This window comes from Paroedura picta, chromosome 16, assembly GCF_049243985.1.
Source record: "Paroedura picta isolate Pp20150507F chromosome 16, Ppicta_v3.0, whole genome shotgun sequence".
Lineage (NCBI taxonomy): Eukaryota > Metazoa > Chordata > Lepidosauria > Squamata > Gekkonidae > Paroedura > Paroedura picta.
Genome location: NC_135384.1, coordinates 4,388,916 through 4,406,729, shown reverse-complemented (window position 1 = coordinate 4,406,729; position 17,814 = coordinate 4,388,916). Strand labels below are relative to the sequence as shown.

General features: G+C 48.7%; 2 protein-coding genes across 3 annotated transcripts; one reads left to right on the top strand and one right to left on the bottom strand.

Moving 5' to 3' along the window:
* The first annotated feature begins 1,659 nt into the window (after positions 1-1,659).
* On the top strand, positions 1,660-2,605 carry LOC143826598 (olfactory receptor 2G3-like). The gene is given in 2 exon segments (XM_077315436.1): positions 1,660-1,991; positions 1,993-2,605. Coding segments are annotated over 2 exon segments (945 nt in total).
* Positions 2,606-2,847: 242 nt separating this feature from the next.
* LOC143825920 (ubiquitin carboxyl-terminal hydrolase CYLD-like) lies at positions 2,848-13,825 on the bottom strand. 2 transcript variants are annotated; one of them, XM_077314354.1, is made up of 15 exons: positions 13,732-13,825; positions 11,763-12,323; positions 11,072-11,401; positions 10,047-10,152; positions 9,511-9,866; positions 8,625-8,793; positions 8,003-8,147; positions 7,388-7,510; positions 6,735-6,826; positions 6,412-6,475; positions 5,781-5,913; positions 5,293-5,401; positions 4,901-5,019; positions 3,885-4,101; positions 2,848-3,637 (listed from the first exon to the last, which is right to left on the bottom strand). In XM_077314354.1, the coding sequence occupies exons 2-15, from the start codon at positions 12,189-12,191 to the stop codon at positions 3,453-3,455; spliced, it is 2,577 nt and encodes an 858-aa protein (XP_077170469.1). In that variant the 5' UTR covers positions 12,192-12,323; positions 13,732-13,825; the 3' UTR covers positions 2,848-3,452. The 2 variants fall into 2 exon arrangements, with proteins under 2 accessions (XP_077170469.1, XP_077170470.1); XM_077314355.1 differs by lacking the exon at positions 2,848-3,637 and adding an exon at positions 3,644-3,795.
* Positions 13,826-17,814: the final 3,989 nt, after the last annotated feature.

The following is a 17,814-nucleotide window of genomic DNA, read 5'->3' as shown; positions in this document are numbered from 1 at the left end:
AAATCCCAGAGTTTTACAAAATGTTTAGGACCTCAAAATCTGATTAGCTTTGGGGACAGTATCTAGGCTGGTGGGGCAGGAGAGGAATTGGGCTTATCTATATTACTTTTAATTGTAAACCACCCCAGGCCCTCTTATGGGGAGAAACGGTATATAAATCAAATCAATAACAACAACTCTAAAAGATTCATCCTATTTTCTCCATCCCTGGTATATTGTTGGGATATAAATGAAAGAAATAATAAAATCCCTTTTTTACTCTGCCTTCAGTATCAAGAACCTGCAAACCGGCATTGTATAACATTTTTTTTAGGTTCAAAATTAAGGCACTTTTCCCCCTGGGGGTATAAGCTACCCAGGAGGTTGAATTAACAAACAACAATCTAATGAGCCTGGAGTGAATTCCCAATACGGTCTTCGTTACCTGACTGAATCTTCAAATCAAGAGAAGCATATAGGGAGAAGCAATAATCACATGCTCAGCTGCTTGGTCTTTTAGCAAAGCAAGTTAGGTGGACTCTTGTCTTTGAAGACTGGGCTGGAGAACAAAGGCAGCAGAGATGAAGGCATTTGGCCACCTCTCATAATAAAGCTGCTAGTCTTGAAGGACCATGTTTTTGAAAGCAGCTTCGATCCTTTTCTCACATGTGAATCTCTTTCTAAGAGAAATGCCACTAGCTAAGAAGTTGAACAGAATGTTCTCAACCAATGGGAGGAGCCTATTCACAACCAGTATGACGACCCCTAATTTTCTTCCTGGTTGGGTGTCCAAAATCCAGAAGATCTTGCCATTGGTCAAATAGATGGGCAGCAGCCTTTCTGGAACAACATGGAGAAGCTCCCGGTCAGTGGATGAGAGATGACCATGACCTGTTCTGAAACCTATGACATCTAGAAATCCAGAATCTCCCAAATGGTTGCATCAGAAAGTTGCCTGAAAGCCAACCTGCTATTGTATACCTTCATTCAAGCTGTTGACATGAAAAACACTCTAGACTTTGAGGAATCTCTGAGCGAGCCAAGGTAGGATTGCACCTTGCCAAATCAACCCTGACCATCAATGGGGTGACCTAGTACTGGTGGGATTAGTAGAATCATCTCCCCTGGATCTTACCCTCAGATTCATTGAGGAGTTATTACATGGTAAAAGGGGTTTTGACTTCTGGATTTGGGCTGAGTTTGTTCATTTTTTGTTTGTTCGCTGTCAAATCGCATGGAGTTTCCCAAGCAAGAGCTGCAATACAGAAGAAAATGTGCATATTTCAAAAGGATAAGAGGAATATCCTGCAGGGGGTGTCGGATGAGATGTGGATTCAGCATAGTGAGATTAGGAACTTCCTGATAGTTTTCAAGCAGTCTCCTCCTATGTCCTGATTGGCTTGTTTAGAGACTCCCTGCTCCTTTGAAAACACTTTCTTCCAGAACCAAAAGATGGAATAGACAGTTAAACTAAGTCAGGACTCTGTCTCTCCTCTTTCTTTACCAGATAGTTTCTCTTCTAGAAGAAACTACTCTTTTTAGCAGCCTGGTGCGTCACCCTTCTCTGACGTATCTAAACTCAGTTCCAGGGCTGGACCAAAATATGGTCAACAAAACACAGTTGTTCCATTCCCAGATAACATCAACAACTTGCATTTTCTACGCAGGCAGGAGCTCAGGATGGACTCCGAGAACCTCTCTTCCATCACGGAATTCGTCCTAGTGGGACTCACCAACTGCCGAAAGACACAGTTTCTGCTCTTTGGGGTCATCCTCCTCTATCTCCTCACCCTTATATGGAACCTGGTGATCATCGTCCTGGTGTGCACAGATTCTTCCCTCCACACCCCCATGTACTTCTTCCTCTCAAATCTTTCCATCCTGGAGATGTGTTTCGTCACTTCCAGCATGCCCCAAATGCTGGCTCACCTCCGGTCCGGAAACGGAGCCATCTCCTTCAAGCGTTGCATGTTCCAGATGTACATTACTGTCTGCCTGGGTAGCGTAGTGTTTTCTGTTGGGGGCCATGGCTTACGACCGCTACTTGGCCATCTGCCACCCTCTGCTATACGTCATTGCGATGGGTAGGGGGCGCAAGGTGCAGCTTGCCTCGGACTCCTGGGCCAGTGGCTTCCTTCTGACGTCCATAAACGTGAGTTTCATCTTTCGCCTCCCCTACTGTGGTCCCAACCGTATCAACCACTTCTTCTGCGACATGCCCATTGTGTTGAAACTCGCGTGCGCGGACATACGCGTGACAGAGCGCCACGTTATTATATTGGCCGCCTTGATTGTGGTCTTTCCCTTTTTTATCATCCTGATCTCCTACGTCCTCATACTGTCTTCGGTGATACGAATGCGGTCAGCTGCTGGGCGGCGCAAGGCCTTCTCCACGTGCGCCTCCCACTTGACAGTGGTCATTTTATTCTACGGCGTCCTTATTGCAGTGTATCTGACCCCAGGGTCAGACAGGGCTCCTGGTCATGACAAAGAACTAGCCATCTTTTACATGGTGGTCACCCCATTCCTCAATCCTATAATTTATACTCTACGCAACAAGGACATCCACAGGGCAATGTTCAGAATGCTGCAAAGATGGGGATTGAACAGAAGCAATCCACACTGATGTCATGATGACCTCATTTGTAGGAAATGGCAGCTTTGGAGGGAGGAATCTAGGGCACCCCAGACCTGCGAGCTCTCTCCCCCCTTCCCCAGAATCTGCCCCCCCCCAGCTTCCCCCCATCCCCCCAATTTTTTTCCCCAGGGATTTCTTCAACTACTGAAAACGAAAAGGGAAGGGAAAAGAAACAAAGTCAACCTGCAAAACAAGCTAGGAACTGAAGAAGCTGAGAAGTGCAAAAAGGATCACAAAAATTAAATACACATTTTATTGCACAGTGCAAAAAGTCGATTCAAAACAACGCATTAAAATCTCAGTAGAAAAATATACTACATGACACAAAATAAGCCCCTGTGCTGAAATGGGCTATAACAAAACAGCCTGACACAGCAGCATGATCCAACCCAAAATGGAACTTTTTGCAGAAGTCAATTACAGATCCACATTTATCTAAGTGTGGATCAGTAATTGACCTCTGAAGAAGATCTATTTTGGATCGAAACTGACAGGTTGTTTTGTTATAGGCCCTTTTGCCATCTGGGCAAATTTTGTGTCACTCAAATACACCTGGCAACCCAAATCCTCAGTAACACAACTGTAGGTCAGCCGATTAGGTCAATCAATTCATTGTCGAGAACACCCTGCTTCTACCACAGGTAGAAAAAGGTTCTGTCTGGGGCTGTCACCAGCATCTCCAGCTTCTCAGGGGTTCAGGTCTGTCCTACTTATCCCAGCTGCTCTGGTGGAAGACCTACATCGTGCTACACGCTGACAGCAAGGTTCGTTCGAGGCCTCCAGACTCATGGCTTGATTGCTTGGCTAAAATCCATGTGCTCTTCAGCAAGGGGGCTTATTTGTACAGGCTGAGGGAAGGGCTGTGGTAGAAGCACATGTAGGCATCGCAGAGCAGACGGCGTGCGCAGGGAGGCAAGGATTTGGGGTCCAGGCTCCGCAGCTCCTCGGGGGGCATTTCCAAGTAGTCCGCCACCTCCAAACAGGGTGTTACGCGAGGGATGTTAAAGCCGTTGAGGCCGCCTGGAACACAGAGGCGTGATGGGGAGAAGGTTAGGGGAAACAGGAAAGAGGGGAATGAAACTTAAAAGAATCTGACATGGCAAAGTGAAGAGAAAAAGGAATGGATGAGATAAGCAAAATATAGAAAAGGTGAGGAGGCAACAGGGAGAAACGGAGGACTGGAAGAAGACAAAAGATGGGAACACAGTTAAGTTCAGCAGCCCCTCAAGAATTCCCCCCCCCCGAGGTTGTAATTCCTGTTCCTTACCCTCCCGATCAGCCATGCTGTCAAAGAAGAGCCATTGATGGATACCAGCGCCATAGCGGGTAAAGGCTACGTAGTGGCTGGTCTCGATGCAGAGGACGGCAAAGAGTTGCATGGTCTGGCGCGGGATGGCATCAGGCAGATGGTCCAAGCGGGACAGCTCTTCGGGCAGATGCAGTGGCCGGGGCTGGTGGCAGCGCCGATTGCTGTGTTTGTGAACCTGCAAAGGCAAGCCAAGTGGCGCAGCAATAAAACAGGGGAGGAAAAAGAAGAGGAGGAATCAATGCTCAGGAGTAGAGTGTCAGCTTTGTAGGAAGAAGAGATGGTTTTTAAGGCCCTGCTTTTCACTATCCTAAGGAGTCCCAAACCAGCTTACAATCACCAAACCCTTTCTCTCCGCACAGCAGGCACCCTGTGAGGTGGGGGAGGGGTTGAGAGAGCTCTAAGAGAATTGCTCTGCTCTCTCTCAGCCCCACTTCCCTCACAGGGTGACTGTTGCGGGGAGAGGAAGGGAAAGCGATTGTAAGTCGCTTTGAGACTCCTTTGGGGAGTGAAAAGTGGGGTATGAAAGCCAACTTCCCCTAGAAAAACTTCTCCATTCCTTGCAGGAAAACACCGCAAGTTGGCCTAGGAAGCCTTACTCCTTTCTCAGTTCCAGGGGTGGATTCAAGGTCAATTCAATGTGGTCCCAAGTCAACTAGTTATTATCAACTTGCAGGCTCGTTTTAACCTTTTGTGTTGGCGATCAGAAAACTTACGTATGTGGACGATTGCATTTCAGGGTTTTAAAACTATATTTAAAAATAATTAAAAGTTTTATTTTAGAAATCAAACATTCTCATTTAGTGCCTATTGCAGATACTAGCCTGGTCATTTTGACTCTATGGTTGACTAATAGCAGGGCCTTCATCTGTGTGTGTGAGTGGGGGGGGGGGGGCGGGAGGGTTCCTACCTTTTTATACATAATCACATTGACTAAGGTCCTTCCTTGATGTAGGAGGCTGAAGCCCCCAACCTACCTGCTGGCTGCACATCCTGCAGAACTGTTTGATGTGTCCAAAGCTAAAGCTGTGATCCCCGTAGCAATCCAGACACTCCATCACGGCAAGCCCTTGACAGATACAGCACTCCCGAGGGGCTGCAAATGGATCAGCAGAACACATTCTGGTCAGTCAAAGAAACAGAAGTCTTGGCAACCCAAGACATCTGTTTTTAGAGCAGTGAGGCTAACATGGATGCACTCTAATTCCGCTCCGTCCAAAGGCACCATTCTGCAAAACCAAACTGCTTGGAAAAGCTGGCTGTGCACAGGACTGATTGGCCAGTGCCCAGTCCCTCGCCAAGAAACCTGTTCTCTTTCCCCCACAAATTCCCGGGCGACTTCTGTACCACCTTCAGTCTCTTTCCTTACTGTCTTCCAGAAGGTCAGTGAGGTCAAGTTCCAGGCTGGGCTGGATGGTACGGAAGGCCTTGAAGTTTTTTCCATTCCGGGGCATCTGCAGGATAAGACAGGATGGGGCCTGGGAGGGAGAGAGGGAAGGGAGAAAGGACAGGTGACCATTGATGGACAATCTCGTGACATTCATTTACTGCTCCAGTGAATTATCACAAAAAAACATGGCATCAGATCTTGCAGATCCACTCCATGAACAGCGGACCTTCCATGGTTGTAAGCGGCCTGCTGATCCCTTGGCATTGGGTACTATTCGGAAACATTCTGGTTTGCCAAACATTCTGGCCCATGGCTGTCTGGTATAGAGGCCAAGAAAGAGGGAGAGGGAGACTTGGTAGAAGTGTAATCAATAGGGGCCTCCCTCCCTCCCTAATGGACCGTGGCAATTAGGATTGCAGAAACTGTAGGCAAAATGATGGTCCTATCATCATCCTTCTGGATCTCACCTCTGTGAACTTCAGGTCTGCAGTGGCGAGTGACCCTTCCAGCAGCTGCTGAACGGTAGGCACTGCCTGGGCCAGGTGGCCCTCGGTGAAAATCTGGTAGAAAATGCAGCCGTGGGGATCCTTACCAGCCGAACTTGGTGGGAAGGGAGAGAGAACAGGATGAGAAGGGGAGATCCATACCCATGAAAGGGAAGGAGAAGCCAACAAGGAAATTATAGCCAATGGGAGCCATAATTCCTCCCAAATGGTCAGTTTCTCTGGTACTTCGCTGTCTGGCTTAGCGTTCAAGGAAGAAGAAGAGGGAGGTAGGAGAAAGTTGCTTGGCAAATAAGTAACTGATGTGGCTGTTTTCTGCTCAGTGATGGGTGTATCACAGTTTGGGAAGAAGCCGGTCATGGGAGGGAGCAGAAGGGCTTCAATCTGATTCTAGAAAAGCTCAGTGGCTCCCACTTCCTGGCTGTTCTCCTTTGGAGAACATTAACGTCCAGTCCCTGGTGCTTCTGAAAGCACCTTACCAGCAAGGTGTCCTAGAAGTGATTTTCATTTTAGGAAAATGGGGCAGAAGCAGGTGGGTGCAGCAGAGACGAGAACCAGCCCCTTTTTCTTCCCTTGCAGTTTGAAGTTCACTCACCGAATCTGGAAGAGTGGATCCATTTTCAGGACTCGGAACAACAGGGTGAGAAATTCTTCTGGGTCTGCGGGAAGAGAGAAACAAGGACCAGGCACTAGAGGACGGCCTCCCCGGAATTGTGATGTGGGGGCAGGCATAAGCAGTTGGGATTTGATTGTTATTTTGAGTGCTGAATTTCAGAAATAGACTTGAATCCCTTGGCTGGAGAAGGGCACATCAACGAATTAACAAATTTAACTCCCCCTTCCTCTTATTTCTTCTCCCCTTCCACAACTGCACAAACTGGAGTCTCTCGCACACTTTCACGTACACTTTTCACCAACCTTTCTCTTCGCTCGTGAAGCCTGAAGAATGCCCGGCTGTTTCCAGAACTTTCCGCAGAGCCATGACTTTGGTAGCGCAGACATAGCCGTTCCTACGCAGAAAGGAGGGGGGGGGGGAAACAACAACAGCTGCACCAATTCCAGATTTACCTCTGAAACATTTTGGCGGGAAAGTGTTCCAGGGTGCTTCCACACCCACACACTTAATAATGCAGCTTCAATCCGGTTTCAATGCACTTTGCGACTGGATTTTACTGTGTGAACCGGCTAGATCCACTGTGTTGAAACGACATTATGTGAGAGCACCATGTGAAAGCACCTCGGTGGTCTCAGAAGGGAAGTCACCATTGTCAACCACTCATAGTTTAGCATATAATTCATAGAACAAGTTAGTACATGTGAATTGGCTCATTTCACACCCACCCACTATTCTTGAAGCGAAAATTCAGGAGTGATTCTGCAGAAATATGACATCCCCACAGGTTACCGTTTATCATTTGGGATCCTACATTTGAACCGGTTCCTGTCCTCCCCTGACAAATGACAGTGCCTTGCTTTTAACACAACGGTTCAGCACACATCCAAGTCCCTGAGCTTTATTTTGCTCCGCGGGGGAAACAATGGCGCAGGATGTGAAAATTCAACAAACTCACTGGCGCAAAGGGTTGACGATCTCTGTCCTCAGCAGGTCCCGTGTCTCGGTATAAGATTCTCCATCGTTCTTGTCTGCTGGACGGAGCAGCATCAAATCCAGTACCGAGGAGAAAGTGAACATGCTAGCAGCAAGAGAGGGGGACGAATATTTGCATCGGTGTCCAGTTATGAACGGAAAACGGCATTAGGGGAACTCAAAGAAGACTGAGCACATTTTTCTGTGGCCATAGCTGTGGGTACCTATGGGATATCGCCCAAGGCAAGGTTAAAGAAAAGCTGTTCCCATCTTCCAGTCGGTACACATTTTATCGATATTAAGACCGATGTCTGGTATATGGGGAGCGATTTTTAAAGTTAATTAGTATGCCGCCATTTTGTACTTGTATTTATACTTGTTTTATTGGGGGTACTTTTAACTGATATGGCTTTTTCTGTTTTTGTGAACTGCCACGAACCAGTTTCTGGGAGCGGCGGTATAGAAGTACAATGATAAATAAATAAAATAAATTAAAAAACGAAAGACTAATATAGGGTTTGGCATTTGCTTGTGGCCAAGCAAGTTGCTTAGCTCAGCTGTTCCGGTGGTTTCCCATTTTGGCACACTTTGCACCCACCAGAAAAGTGTGGCATCCAGGTAACAGGAATTGCAGTGTCCCTGAATGCCTTTCTTCCACCCCAAGAGATGCTCTATGCCACGATCCCCCAGGGGAGGCGGTGGAGTGTCCTCTTCCACTTTTGCACTGGCGTATCCGTGGAAATCTGGCGAGAGAAGAGTGGGAGCATATTCAGTCAAAGGGTTTGAGCTCCCCTGGGTCCAAACCCAGGGGAAACCGATCCTATCTGCCCAGTCATTGGGGAATACAGACACCAGATCTAGTCCCCGCCCACCTGTCCTATCACCATGATTAATGGCTTCTATGTTTATGATACTGCTGAAAACAAGCAGATGAAAGTCCTAGTTTAGTAACCTTGTAGGCAAGCAGACAAATAAATTGTAGAGAAATCCACAACTGAAGACAAACAGATGACGAGAATCTAATCAGGGGGGGTCAAACTGTGGCTCTCATGGACTACAATTCCCATGAGCCCCTGCTGGATATGGCTCTAGGACAAATTCTGCTTTTTGGATAACAACGATGCTTCTGGAAGTCCTCCACCGCACTGCTTGAGAATCACTGACTAAACAAACCAAATACATTTACGAGTTCTTGTTGCCCTCCTAAGTTTGCGCCATACTCAGGGAATTGCACCGCAGAACGGGGTTTTCCAGGTTCTGCTCCATGCCGAAACGGGAGTCGGGCCGACAGTTACGTAACTTGACGAAGAGAGCCTTGTTGGGTGGGCAACGGAAGTACCGGATCCCTTTGTACTGTCCATCTGTGCAGCTCAAAGATAGGGGCTCCTCCTAAGAAGCATACAATGCAGACACAAGAACATAAGAAGAGTCCTGATGGATCAGACCAAGGGTCCATCAAGTCCGGCTTCCTGTCTCACCCAGTGGCCAACCAGTTCCTCTGGAGGCCCAATAACAGGCCATAGAAGCCGAGGCCTTTAGAAGAACATCAGAAGAACCTTTGTGGTTCAGAGTAGTCGTCTATCTAGTCCAGCTTCCTGTCTCACCCAGTGGCCAACCAGTTCCTCTGGAGGTCCATCAACAGGGCACAGCGGTTGAGGCCTTCCCCTGATGTTGCTTTGGGATCCAGAGGGTTAGTGCCTCTGAACATGGAGGTTCCCCTCAATCACCATGGAAGAAGCCACTAGAAGCCACTGGCGGACTTTTCCTCCATCAATCTATCCAGTCCCCCTTTAAAGTGATCTATTCCTGTGGTCATGACTTCATCCACTAGCAGCAAATTCCACATTTTAATCCCTTTTTGTGTAAAGTACTATTTCCCTTGGACTGCCCTGAACCCACTGTCCATCAGATACCCTAAAATTCTAGTATTTTGATACGGGAAAAAGTTCTCCTTGCCAGCTCTCTCCACACCACGAATCGATTTTTGAGCCTCGTCCCATTTCCCCCTCTTGGTTGCCTCTTTTCTAACTGGATAAGTCCCAGCTGCTTCAACCTCTCCTCATGGGGGAAAGTCTCTTTTGAGCCCTGCCATCTCTGGGTCCTTACCAGCTCCAGGCCAGCAATCTTTTCATCCATGTCGGGTAGATCTCCAATCCAGCGGATCACCCCATAGATCGGTGGGTCATTCACTTCCACCATGGAGTTGATCTCCAGGAGAAAGGGAGCATAGTGTCCCTCCTCTTCTTCTTCCCCTGCCTCCTGGTCCTCCTTGGTTCCCTCATCGCTCCTGCCTCTTGGCTTCTCCGAGCCCAGGGAAGGGAAGAGGGACAGGGAGTCCTTGGGGGAACACCCCTCCATCCTTGGCGGATACCGGATGGATGAGGGGGAGGGGCAATCGAAAAAGGTCGACGTGGTTGGGGAGGAATTACAGTCCAAAGCCTCGGAGCTTCTGTCAAGCTGTTCTGGAAGGAGAAGAATTGGGTGTTTATACCCCGGAGGAGCCCCAGAGCATCTTACAAACACCTTTCCCTTCCTCTCCCCACAGCAGAGAGATCCCTAGGAGAACTGCTCTGCGAGAGCAGCTCTAAGAGAACTATGTCTGGCCCATGGTCCTCCAGTTCTCCTTAGCCCGTCAGATTTACCTTTTTGTACTTTAGAAATCGGTAAGAGGATCCCATACTCCGGCGCCGGGATACGGCAGAGCTTGTGTTCTTTGAAATAACCATCCCAGGAGCCGACCGGCTTGTCCTAGGGGAAGTTTTAAACATGGCAATGGTTGTTTCTGGGGAAGGAGGTGAGCAAAACAACTTTGTATTCAGACAACAAGGGATGCAGTGGTCCAGTTAAGCCGCTGAGGCCGTAGACCAGCATCGAGAGAGCCCATTCCATGTCACTACCTGCTACAGAATTCCCACCACCAACCTCCCTCAGTCACTAATTCTTCCATGGATGGAGGCACCCCCAAAGCGTTCCTCTGCCCATGTGCAGATTTCCTCTATCCTCATTGCTAGCGTCTGACACAGAACCAGCTGTAGATCACGGCGTTTAGCAGAAAGAAACAAGTTATTTCAGCTTTTTAAAAGAACAAAGAAAAAGCAAACCAAAAATACGTTCCTAGCGCTAATTTTTGGACAGTCTCGCCCTCTTAAGGACATTTCTTCAGAGACTGTCTTGGTGGGTTAGTGTGTGTGTGGGGGGAATGTCTTGTCTTTGGGTTCGAGTGGTACATTTTGTAGCCCCCAGACTCCCAAATGTAAGTGAATAAGGCACTTTGTGCGTTTTCAGAACTACCAGAAAAGAAACAAGGCCCAAGCTGATGGTGCAAAACCAGATAAACGTATTTGATTACTCAATTAAATTCCGTCTTTCAGTAGTTCTTAAAAAAAAAAAAGAGTAAAGGGATCGCTTTGTCTCTTTCTGAGGAACCACTGAGAGATGAACAGATTTCCCTGGTGAAACGTGTAGGTAGTTTTTTGAAATTTGTCTTGCCCTTTTTTCTTTTTCTCTCCTGTGACTGGTGTGGGTCTTTGTTTTCATGCACTTTCAGATCTTATTATTATATATATTAGATTTTTAGATCGACCTTTTGAGACCGGTTCGGGGTGGTGTACATACACAATTTGTAAATACGAGCATGGGACAAGGGAGGAAATCAGACGCCTCTTACCAGGTGTATCCCCACAAACACCCCAGCCGCCATTTTCCTGGGCAGGTAGTCGCAGAACCCCACGGTACCCGTCGGGGTGTTGTCCTCCATCTTGAAGAAAACACGGTCCCCAACTTCCAGCCCGGGAGATGACAAGGGATCCCCAGAGGTCAGCTGGATCCTCGTGCAATCTCTGCCGGGGCCTCTTGGTGGCGCTGGTGGGCTTCCCGTTGCCGAGTCATCCGGCTCAATACGGTTGACAGGCACGAAGACCCCACAGTTCTCCCGGCAAGAGAAGAACTTCTGCCCTTTGAAGGAGCCATCGGTGAAACCTTTCCCGGCAGCAGAACCCTGAGGGGTGAGGAGAGGCCAAATAAAGGGGTGTGAAGGTCAAGGGCAGTGTCCAGTTTGCAAAAATTCCATGGCAGGGGAAATCGGGGTATAAAAACTCAGCTCTTCTGTACCTCGTACTTTGCTGATAAATATTACCCCACTGTCACGCTAACTGACCATCAAACCCCCGTGAAACCCAATGACATCAAGAGGATGGGCATCACACTTTTGCAAACCAAGGACTAGAAACTTGAGCTTTTTTTAAGACAATTTAAGACTTCCTATTGAAGCTTAGAAACTTTTTTTCTTGCTAACAAACAAACAAACCGTTGCCAGACTGGAGAGCCACGCCACCTCTCTGTTTGCGGCGTCAACTTACCACCAGCTCTATCCCAAAGACGACGCTTGTGTCCCGTTTCTTCTTCTCGGTGGGCCCCCGGTATCGGACAATGCCTGGGACTTTTTGCCCGGAGGCAGACATGATCTGGACCCGGACAGGGTCTCCTTTCTGGAGGGCGCTCAGCCTCCGCATCAGCCGTTCCTGGTTGAGAAGACCCAGGCGCTCCTCTCCGTCGGTCACGGCCTCCAAGAGCCCGGCATGGGTGCCGCTCAGTTCCTGGACAGCTGCAGACGGGACTCGGACCACTTTTTCGGTGTCCAAAACCTTGGCCCAGAATCGGCCCTCCGAGGAGGCCCTGTAGGAATCTTCTTGACGCAGGAGGCTGCCTTTGGAGACCTTCACCTCCCCACCCGATTTGGCTTCTCCCGAAAAGCTTTTCACCGCTATGAGGAGGCGACGGGGCTTCATCGCCGCTGGAGGAAGGAGGTGGAGGCAGAGGGGACAACACGCAGGGAGTAGGAGGGAGAAAGACACCGTGGGCCTCCCGAGGAGGAAGGAACCCGCTCACCAGCAAACTGGCCAAAGGAGAAAAGAGGCAGACTGTGGAGGTAAAAAGAAATGTCATTGTAGGTTTCTCTTCTCCCAGCCTTGGAGTCGAGCGGTTGATTGGGGCAGAGGGATCCAAGTTCAAATCTTCGGTTGGTCACTAAGAAGAGCTGTTTTTTTTGAACCGTGATATTTCCTACCTGAAGGAGTCTCAAAGGGGCCTTCCTTTCCTCTCCCCACAACAGGCACCCTGTGAGGCAGGTGAGGCTGAGAGAGCACTGAGAGAACTGGGACTGGCCCAAGGTCCCCCAGCAGGCCTCACGTGTCCCAAATTGGCTGACAATCACCTTCCCTACCTCTCCCCACCACAGACACCCTGTGAGGTGGGTGAGGCTGAGAGAGCCCTGATATCACTGCTCAGTCAGAACAGCTTTATCAGCACTGTGACTAGCCCAAGGTCACCGAGCTGGCTGCATGTGAGGGAGTGTAGAATTGAACCCAGCTTGCCAGATTAGGAGTCCGCACTCCAAACGGGTTCTTTTGGGACCTCATCACTTTCCTGTCCTTCTGCTTGTGACTGTGATCTGTGCTGTATTATTAACATATTTGCAAAGACCAGGCTATTTTTAGTTTGGGTTTTACGGTTTCCTTCTCACTCTGCCGTTTAAAACTGATTCAACATTTGCTTGATGAGCCACTTTCCGGCCAGGTTTCAGCTTTTCATTCGAAAACATGGGCTAGAAATCCCCTAAAGAAAGTTCAAACACAAGGTAGAGAGGAGGGGTAGTGTCGAAGGCCAGTAAAAGCTTGTTGTGTTTCTAAGCAAAGTTAAGTATTTTTACTTGTATTTAGACAGAAATGTTCACCCTGATGGCGATCTGATTTTCCTCTCCCCTCTCACCCGCAATATGTCTACTCTGAGACAGCGTGACTGGCCAGTTCTTGAGACATTATTTCCCCCCCCCCCCCAATTTTGGGTTCTTTTAAACGCAAAGGCAATGGATTTTTCCTACATGTATATGATGGCCTGGGGGGGGGGCAAACTTTGACTCTTCAATGTTGACGGACTACAATGACCATGAGCCACTGTCAACATTTGCCTTATCTGATGTTCTAGATTAGACTGGAAGATTATACACACACAAGCCCCGTCCAATCCATCCCCCAAGTCTCCAGGTATCCCCCAACCCAGAGTTGGCAACCCTGAGCGCCAATGACTCCCAGCACTTGGATACAAAAATATAACAGAGGGACCCCTGGACTTATTAATGAGCCCTCGGGCTAGACCCTGATTCAAATCATGCGCACCCTTCTCCACCCTGCATCTGGATCGGCCAGGATAGAGAGGAACGGGGGAGGGCAATCCCCCCCCCCTTGGAGGAAGAAGACGGCCGCCCCTTGCAAAAAAAAATCCCACCCCTCCCGGAGCATGCATGCACGCACCCCTTTCCACCCGCCTTACCTGGCGGCCCGGGCTGCTCCCGACCACCTGAAGGAGCTCACTTGAAACAGTTTGAGGAAGTCTCCGTCGGTTCAAAGGCGAGGCGAGCCAGCCAATCGGGAGCCACCTGGGGAGGCGAGGGAGCCAATCAGAACGGAGGGGCGGTCGGGGGGAGAAACAGCTGGGAAAGAGGAAAAGAAGCTGCGCTGGGGAGATTCCTCGCTTGGAGTTTCCCCAGCCGCCTTCAGCCTCGGATAGGACGCCCGTGGGGTGGGAGGGAGTGGGTGTGCGCTAAGACTGCTAGGTCCCAAGTAAGCAAGTGAGGGTAGGGTTGCCAGCTCCCGCTCGGGAAATTCCGGAAGATTGGGGGTGGGATTTTGGGAGATTTCAGGGAATCTCAGTGGGGTGCAGTGCACCTTCTAAAGCAGTCACTTTCTCCAGGGGAACTGATCGCTGCAGTCTGGAGAGGAGCTGTGATTCCAGGGGATTCCCTGAGTCCCACCTGGAGGATGGCATCCCTAGATGAGCCCCAGGACGTCCCCCCCCCTTTCCCAGTGCCTACAGATTTTCGGCCAATAAGAGGCAGCGCTGCCCTTGAGGAGCGTTTCTCATGAATGAGTGGGTGTCAGAGGTCAAGTGCAGTTTAGAAGAAGAGTTGGGTTTTATACCTCGCTTTTCACTTCCCAAAGGAGTCCCGAGGCGGCTCACAAACACCTTTCCCTTCCTCTAAAAGAACTGCTCCGAGAAGGACAGCTCTGAGGGAACTGTGACTGACTCAAGGTCATGCAGCTCGCTGCAGGTGGAGGTGGAGTTTGGAATCAAACCTGGCTCTCCAGATTGGAGCTTGCCACTCTTAACCACCTGCAAGATGCTCAGATGCCTTTCCAAAAGTACTCAAAAGTCTCTCCTGCAAAAAGCCTCTTTCTATTCTGGTGGGTCGCTGTGTCAGTCTGAAACAGCAGAACAAAATTTGAGCACCTTTTAAGACCAGCAAGGCTTTATCCAACGTGTAAGCTTTCGTGTGCCTTGCCTTCATAATGCTCACTGAATACCCGTCCTCTAAATGGTTAAACCTTGCCGAGTAAACAATTCTGAATCTCGCCAGGTTCACTGGCCTTGGTGTCTGCAGTATCAGCCCATAAAATGATAAAATACAGAATTCTAGATATTGAACTCCAAGTGCTTAATGGAGCAGCCGGGGGGGGGGGACCGCCTGCTTTCCACTCTTGGGGGGAATTTCACCAGCTTCTGATAACTGAACTTTTTATTTTTATGTCTGCTCAACCTGCAGCAATGCTAGGCCTTTAGGTTTACTATCCTACCATCACTTGGGTTGGCTGGGAGCTTCCAGGAAATCCGGTACTCGCTATCCATGCAGACAAGGCTGTATAGAGCCTATACAAGAAGTTTTCCTATACTGCCCTATATGTGAGGCTATCCATGCCCAGTCCTCAATGCACTCGCAATGAAATGGGAGGGTTACTCCGATAACCGTAAGATACCACTTTTCCTTTCCAATCATAATCCTGATATAACTGAGAGGGTGGTGAATTTTTTGCAATTAGCTCCTAGGCTCCCGGAACTGAAAAATCTGACTGATTCCATCTTGATTGGCCTTATTGCATATTTTTTAAATATTTGAAATGCCAATACAGGCGTTTTGCATGTGTGACCCACCCTAAAAAGCAGAGCTCATTCCCTCCACCAGGAGGCAGCAAGCACTTGTCTGAATAAGCTAAGGAAAACCTGATATTCACTTTCTCTGTTCCTCCCCCTGCATACCATCAGTTTATTATTATTATATACTTTTCTTCTTCTCAAAGGAAAAATCCCAGGAGTTTTATGATGCCAGAATCCTATCAGCTTCTGACTTCAAAACCCTGTCTTCATCAGGTGAGTGATATAAATCTAGATGGTCTGAAGCAACAGGTCTACACTTTTGTTGGCATGCCCAATTCATCAGACACCACCAGAGCAGAAGCTTATACCCAGAATTAAACTTGGCTGGTCTTCATGGTGCCACGAGACCATAAATGTGCAGAGAGGGTGGAGCACCTGACACCTTAAGGAACAAAATAGCTTTTATTCAGTAGAAAAACAACTAAGTCTAGAAAGAAAGAGAAGAGACCTAACTGTCTAGCCAACTGTTGTCTGCAGTCGTTCTTCTGTTCAACTCCTGTTCTGGAGGCAAGCAGGGAGGAAGTGCGCTTAAAATGCAGGACTTTCCCCGCTGAGCCTCTTGGGGAGCTGCAGCCCATCCCAGGAAACAAAATCGACCTTGATGGACCAGAAATCCGATTCACTTTAGGGACCTTTGGGGCATTTAAATGCAGCCATATCTGCCTTCCCATTCTGTTCAGAGGCATGCAGTGGAAGCCGGTCGATTGAACCGGGCTTGGATCAAAAGCCAAGGCCAAGGGAAGGGGAGAGGTTGGATTGAATCTGACAAGCAGTTTCCATGTCTGGTTGCTGAGAACTTTGGCTCTTACAGGGAAACCAGACCGAAGTTGGCTTCCAGAACAGACGCTGAAAATTTGGGGAGGGCCGGTGGGTTGGCTGGGCTGGGAGAAAGGAGGGAGGGTTGACCCTCGGAGGGAACTGTCTAGGGCAACTCGAAGACAACCCCCCTCCCTCTTGAGTCCAGCTTAGATCAGCCTCTGGGGAAAGCTTTAGAAATGAGCCTGGCATTTGGTCTCCGTAACTCCGCCTGCAGAAAGACGGATGGTTTTGATTAAAGTTAAGGAAAGAGGGACGGAGGGAAGGCAGAGCGTGCTCAGACCCAGGCAGCTTCTCTGTTTTGCAAAACTCCACATGCGTCAGACTCCCTTGCGGCTTGTGGAAATGGGGGGGGGGGGGGACGGAGGTGTGTTAACCCTTTGGAGGTTGGGCTGAATGGAATTCCTCACTGGAATTCCTCACTGGAAACCCAGTGGCTGGAGGCTTGGCTGTGGGGTTTAGGGGAGGGCTGGCACCTTGGCAGAATATCATGCCATAGAACCGACACCCCCCCCCCCCCCAAGCAGCCATTTCCTGCAGGGGAATGGATTCCTGTAGCTTGGAGATCAGGGATAACGCTGGGAGATTTCCAGGCCCCACCTGGAGGTTGACATGCTGAATAGGGTGGTAAACTCTGGCTTGGGAATTTTGTAGAACATTTGAGGGCAAAGCCGGGGGAGGTGGGGGGAGGAGATGACATTTTCAGTAGTTGCAAATTAGATACCAGCATCATGAAAATATCCAAAAAAATATGCAGTACAATGAAGATGTTGGACAGATTCCTGGACATTGCTAGATGAACAAACCGCTTTTAGAAGGAGATCAGTCCTTTGGGTTCAACTCCAGTTCAAAAAACATAGTAAAGGGAATAAAAATGTCCAGATTAGAGATTAATGACAGATGCATTCCCAGTTTTGGGACGGTGTAATGAAAAGAGGCCTTTTACCAGCCACATTCATCTCCGCCCAAGCATAGGATTCCCACAAGTGACAGGCTGTGCTGAATTACGTCTCCTTTGCTAAGATGAGAGACAGCCCTAGGGCCTCTTACCCTCTCAGGACAAAATCAGAGTCCAGTGGCACCTTGAAGACCAACTGAGTTGAATCCTGGGTATAGCTTCTGCAGACATCCACACTTCTTCAGACGTACACAAAAGCGTATACCCAGAATCCAACTCGATTGCAAGGTGCCACTGGACTCCGGTTCTGTTCTGCTGTTTAAGACCAACAGGGCGACCCACTTTAATTTACTCTCACAGGGCTGGTGGGGATTAAGTAGAAGAGGGGAGGGGGAGATGTGAAAAGCCACTTGGAGTCCAGGGCTAAAGAGAAAAGCAGGGTTTTTTGTTTAAAGGCATAACAAAATAAACGCGTGTAAGCTCCCCAAACAGTTTGCTGGGCAATTGGCACAAAACAAAAATAATAGTAACTGACAAACTTCAACCTCCAGGCACTTAAAAAAGTTATTTTAGAGAGTGTAAACTTTTTAAAAAGTACACAAGGTGGCAGAGAACAAAAATAGATAAATAAATAAATACAAAAGGCTGGTCCAAGAAACAAGAAAACTAATTGATACATCCTGCCTGGTTGGCTGCCCTGGTGAGAGTTA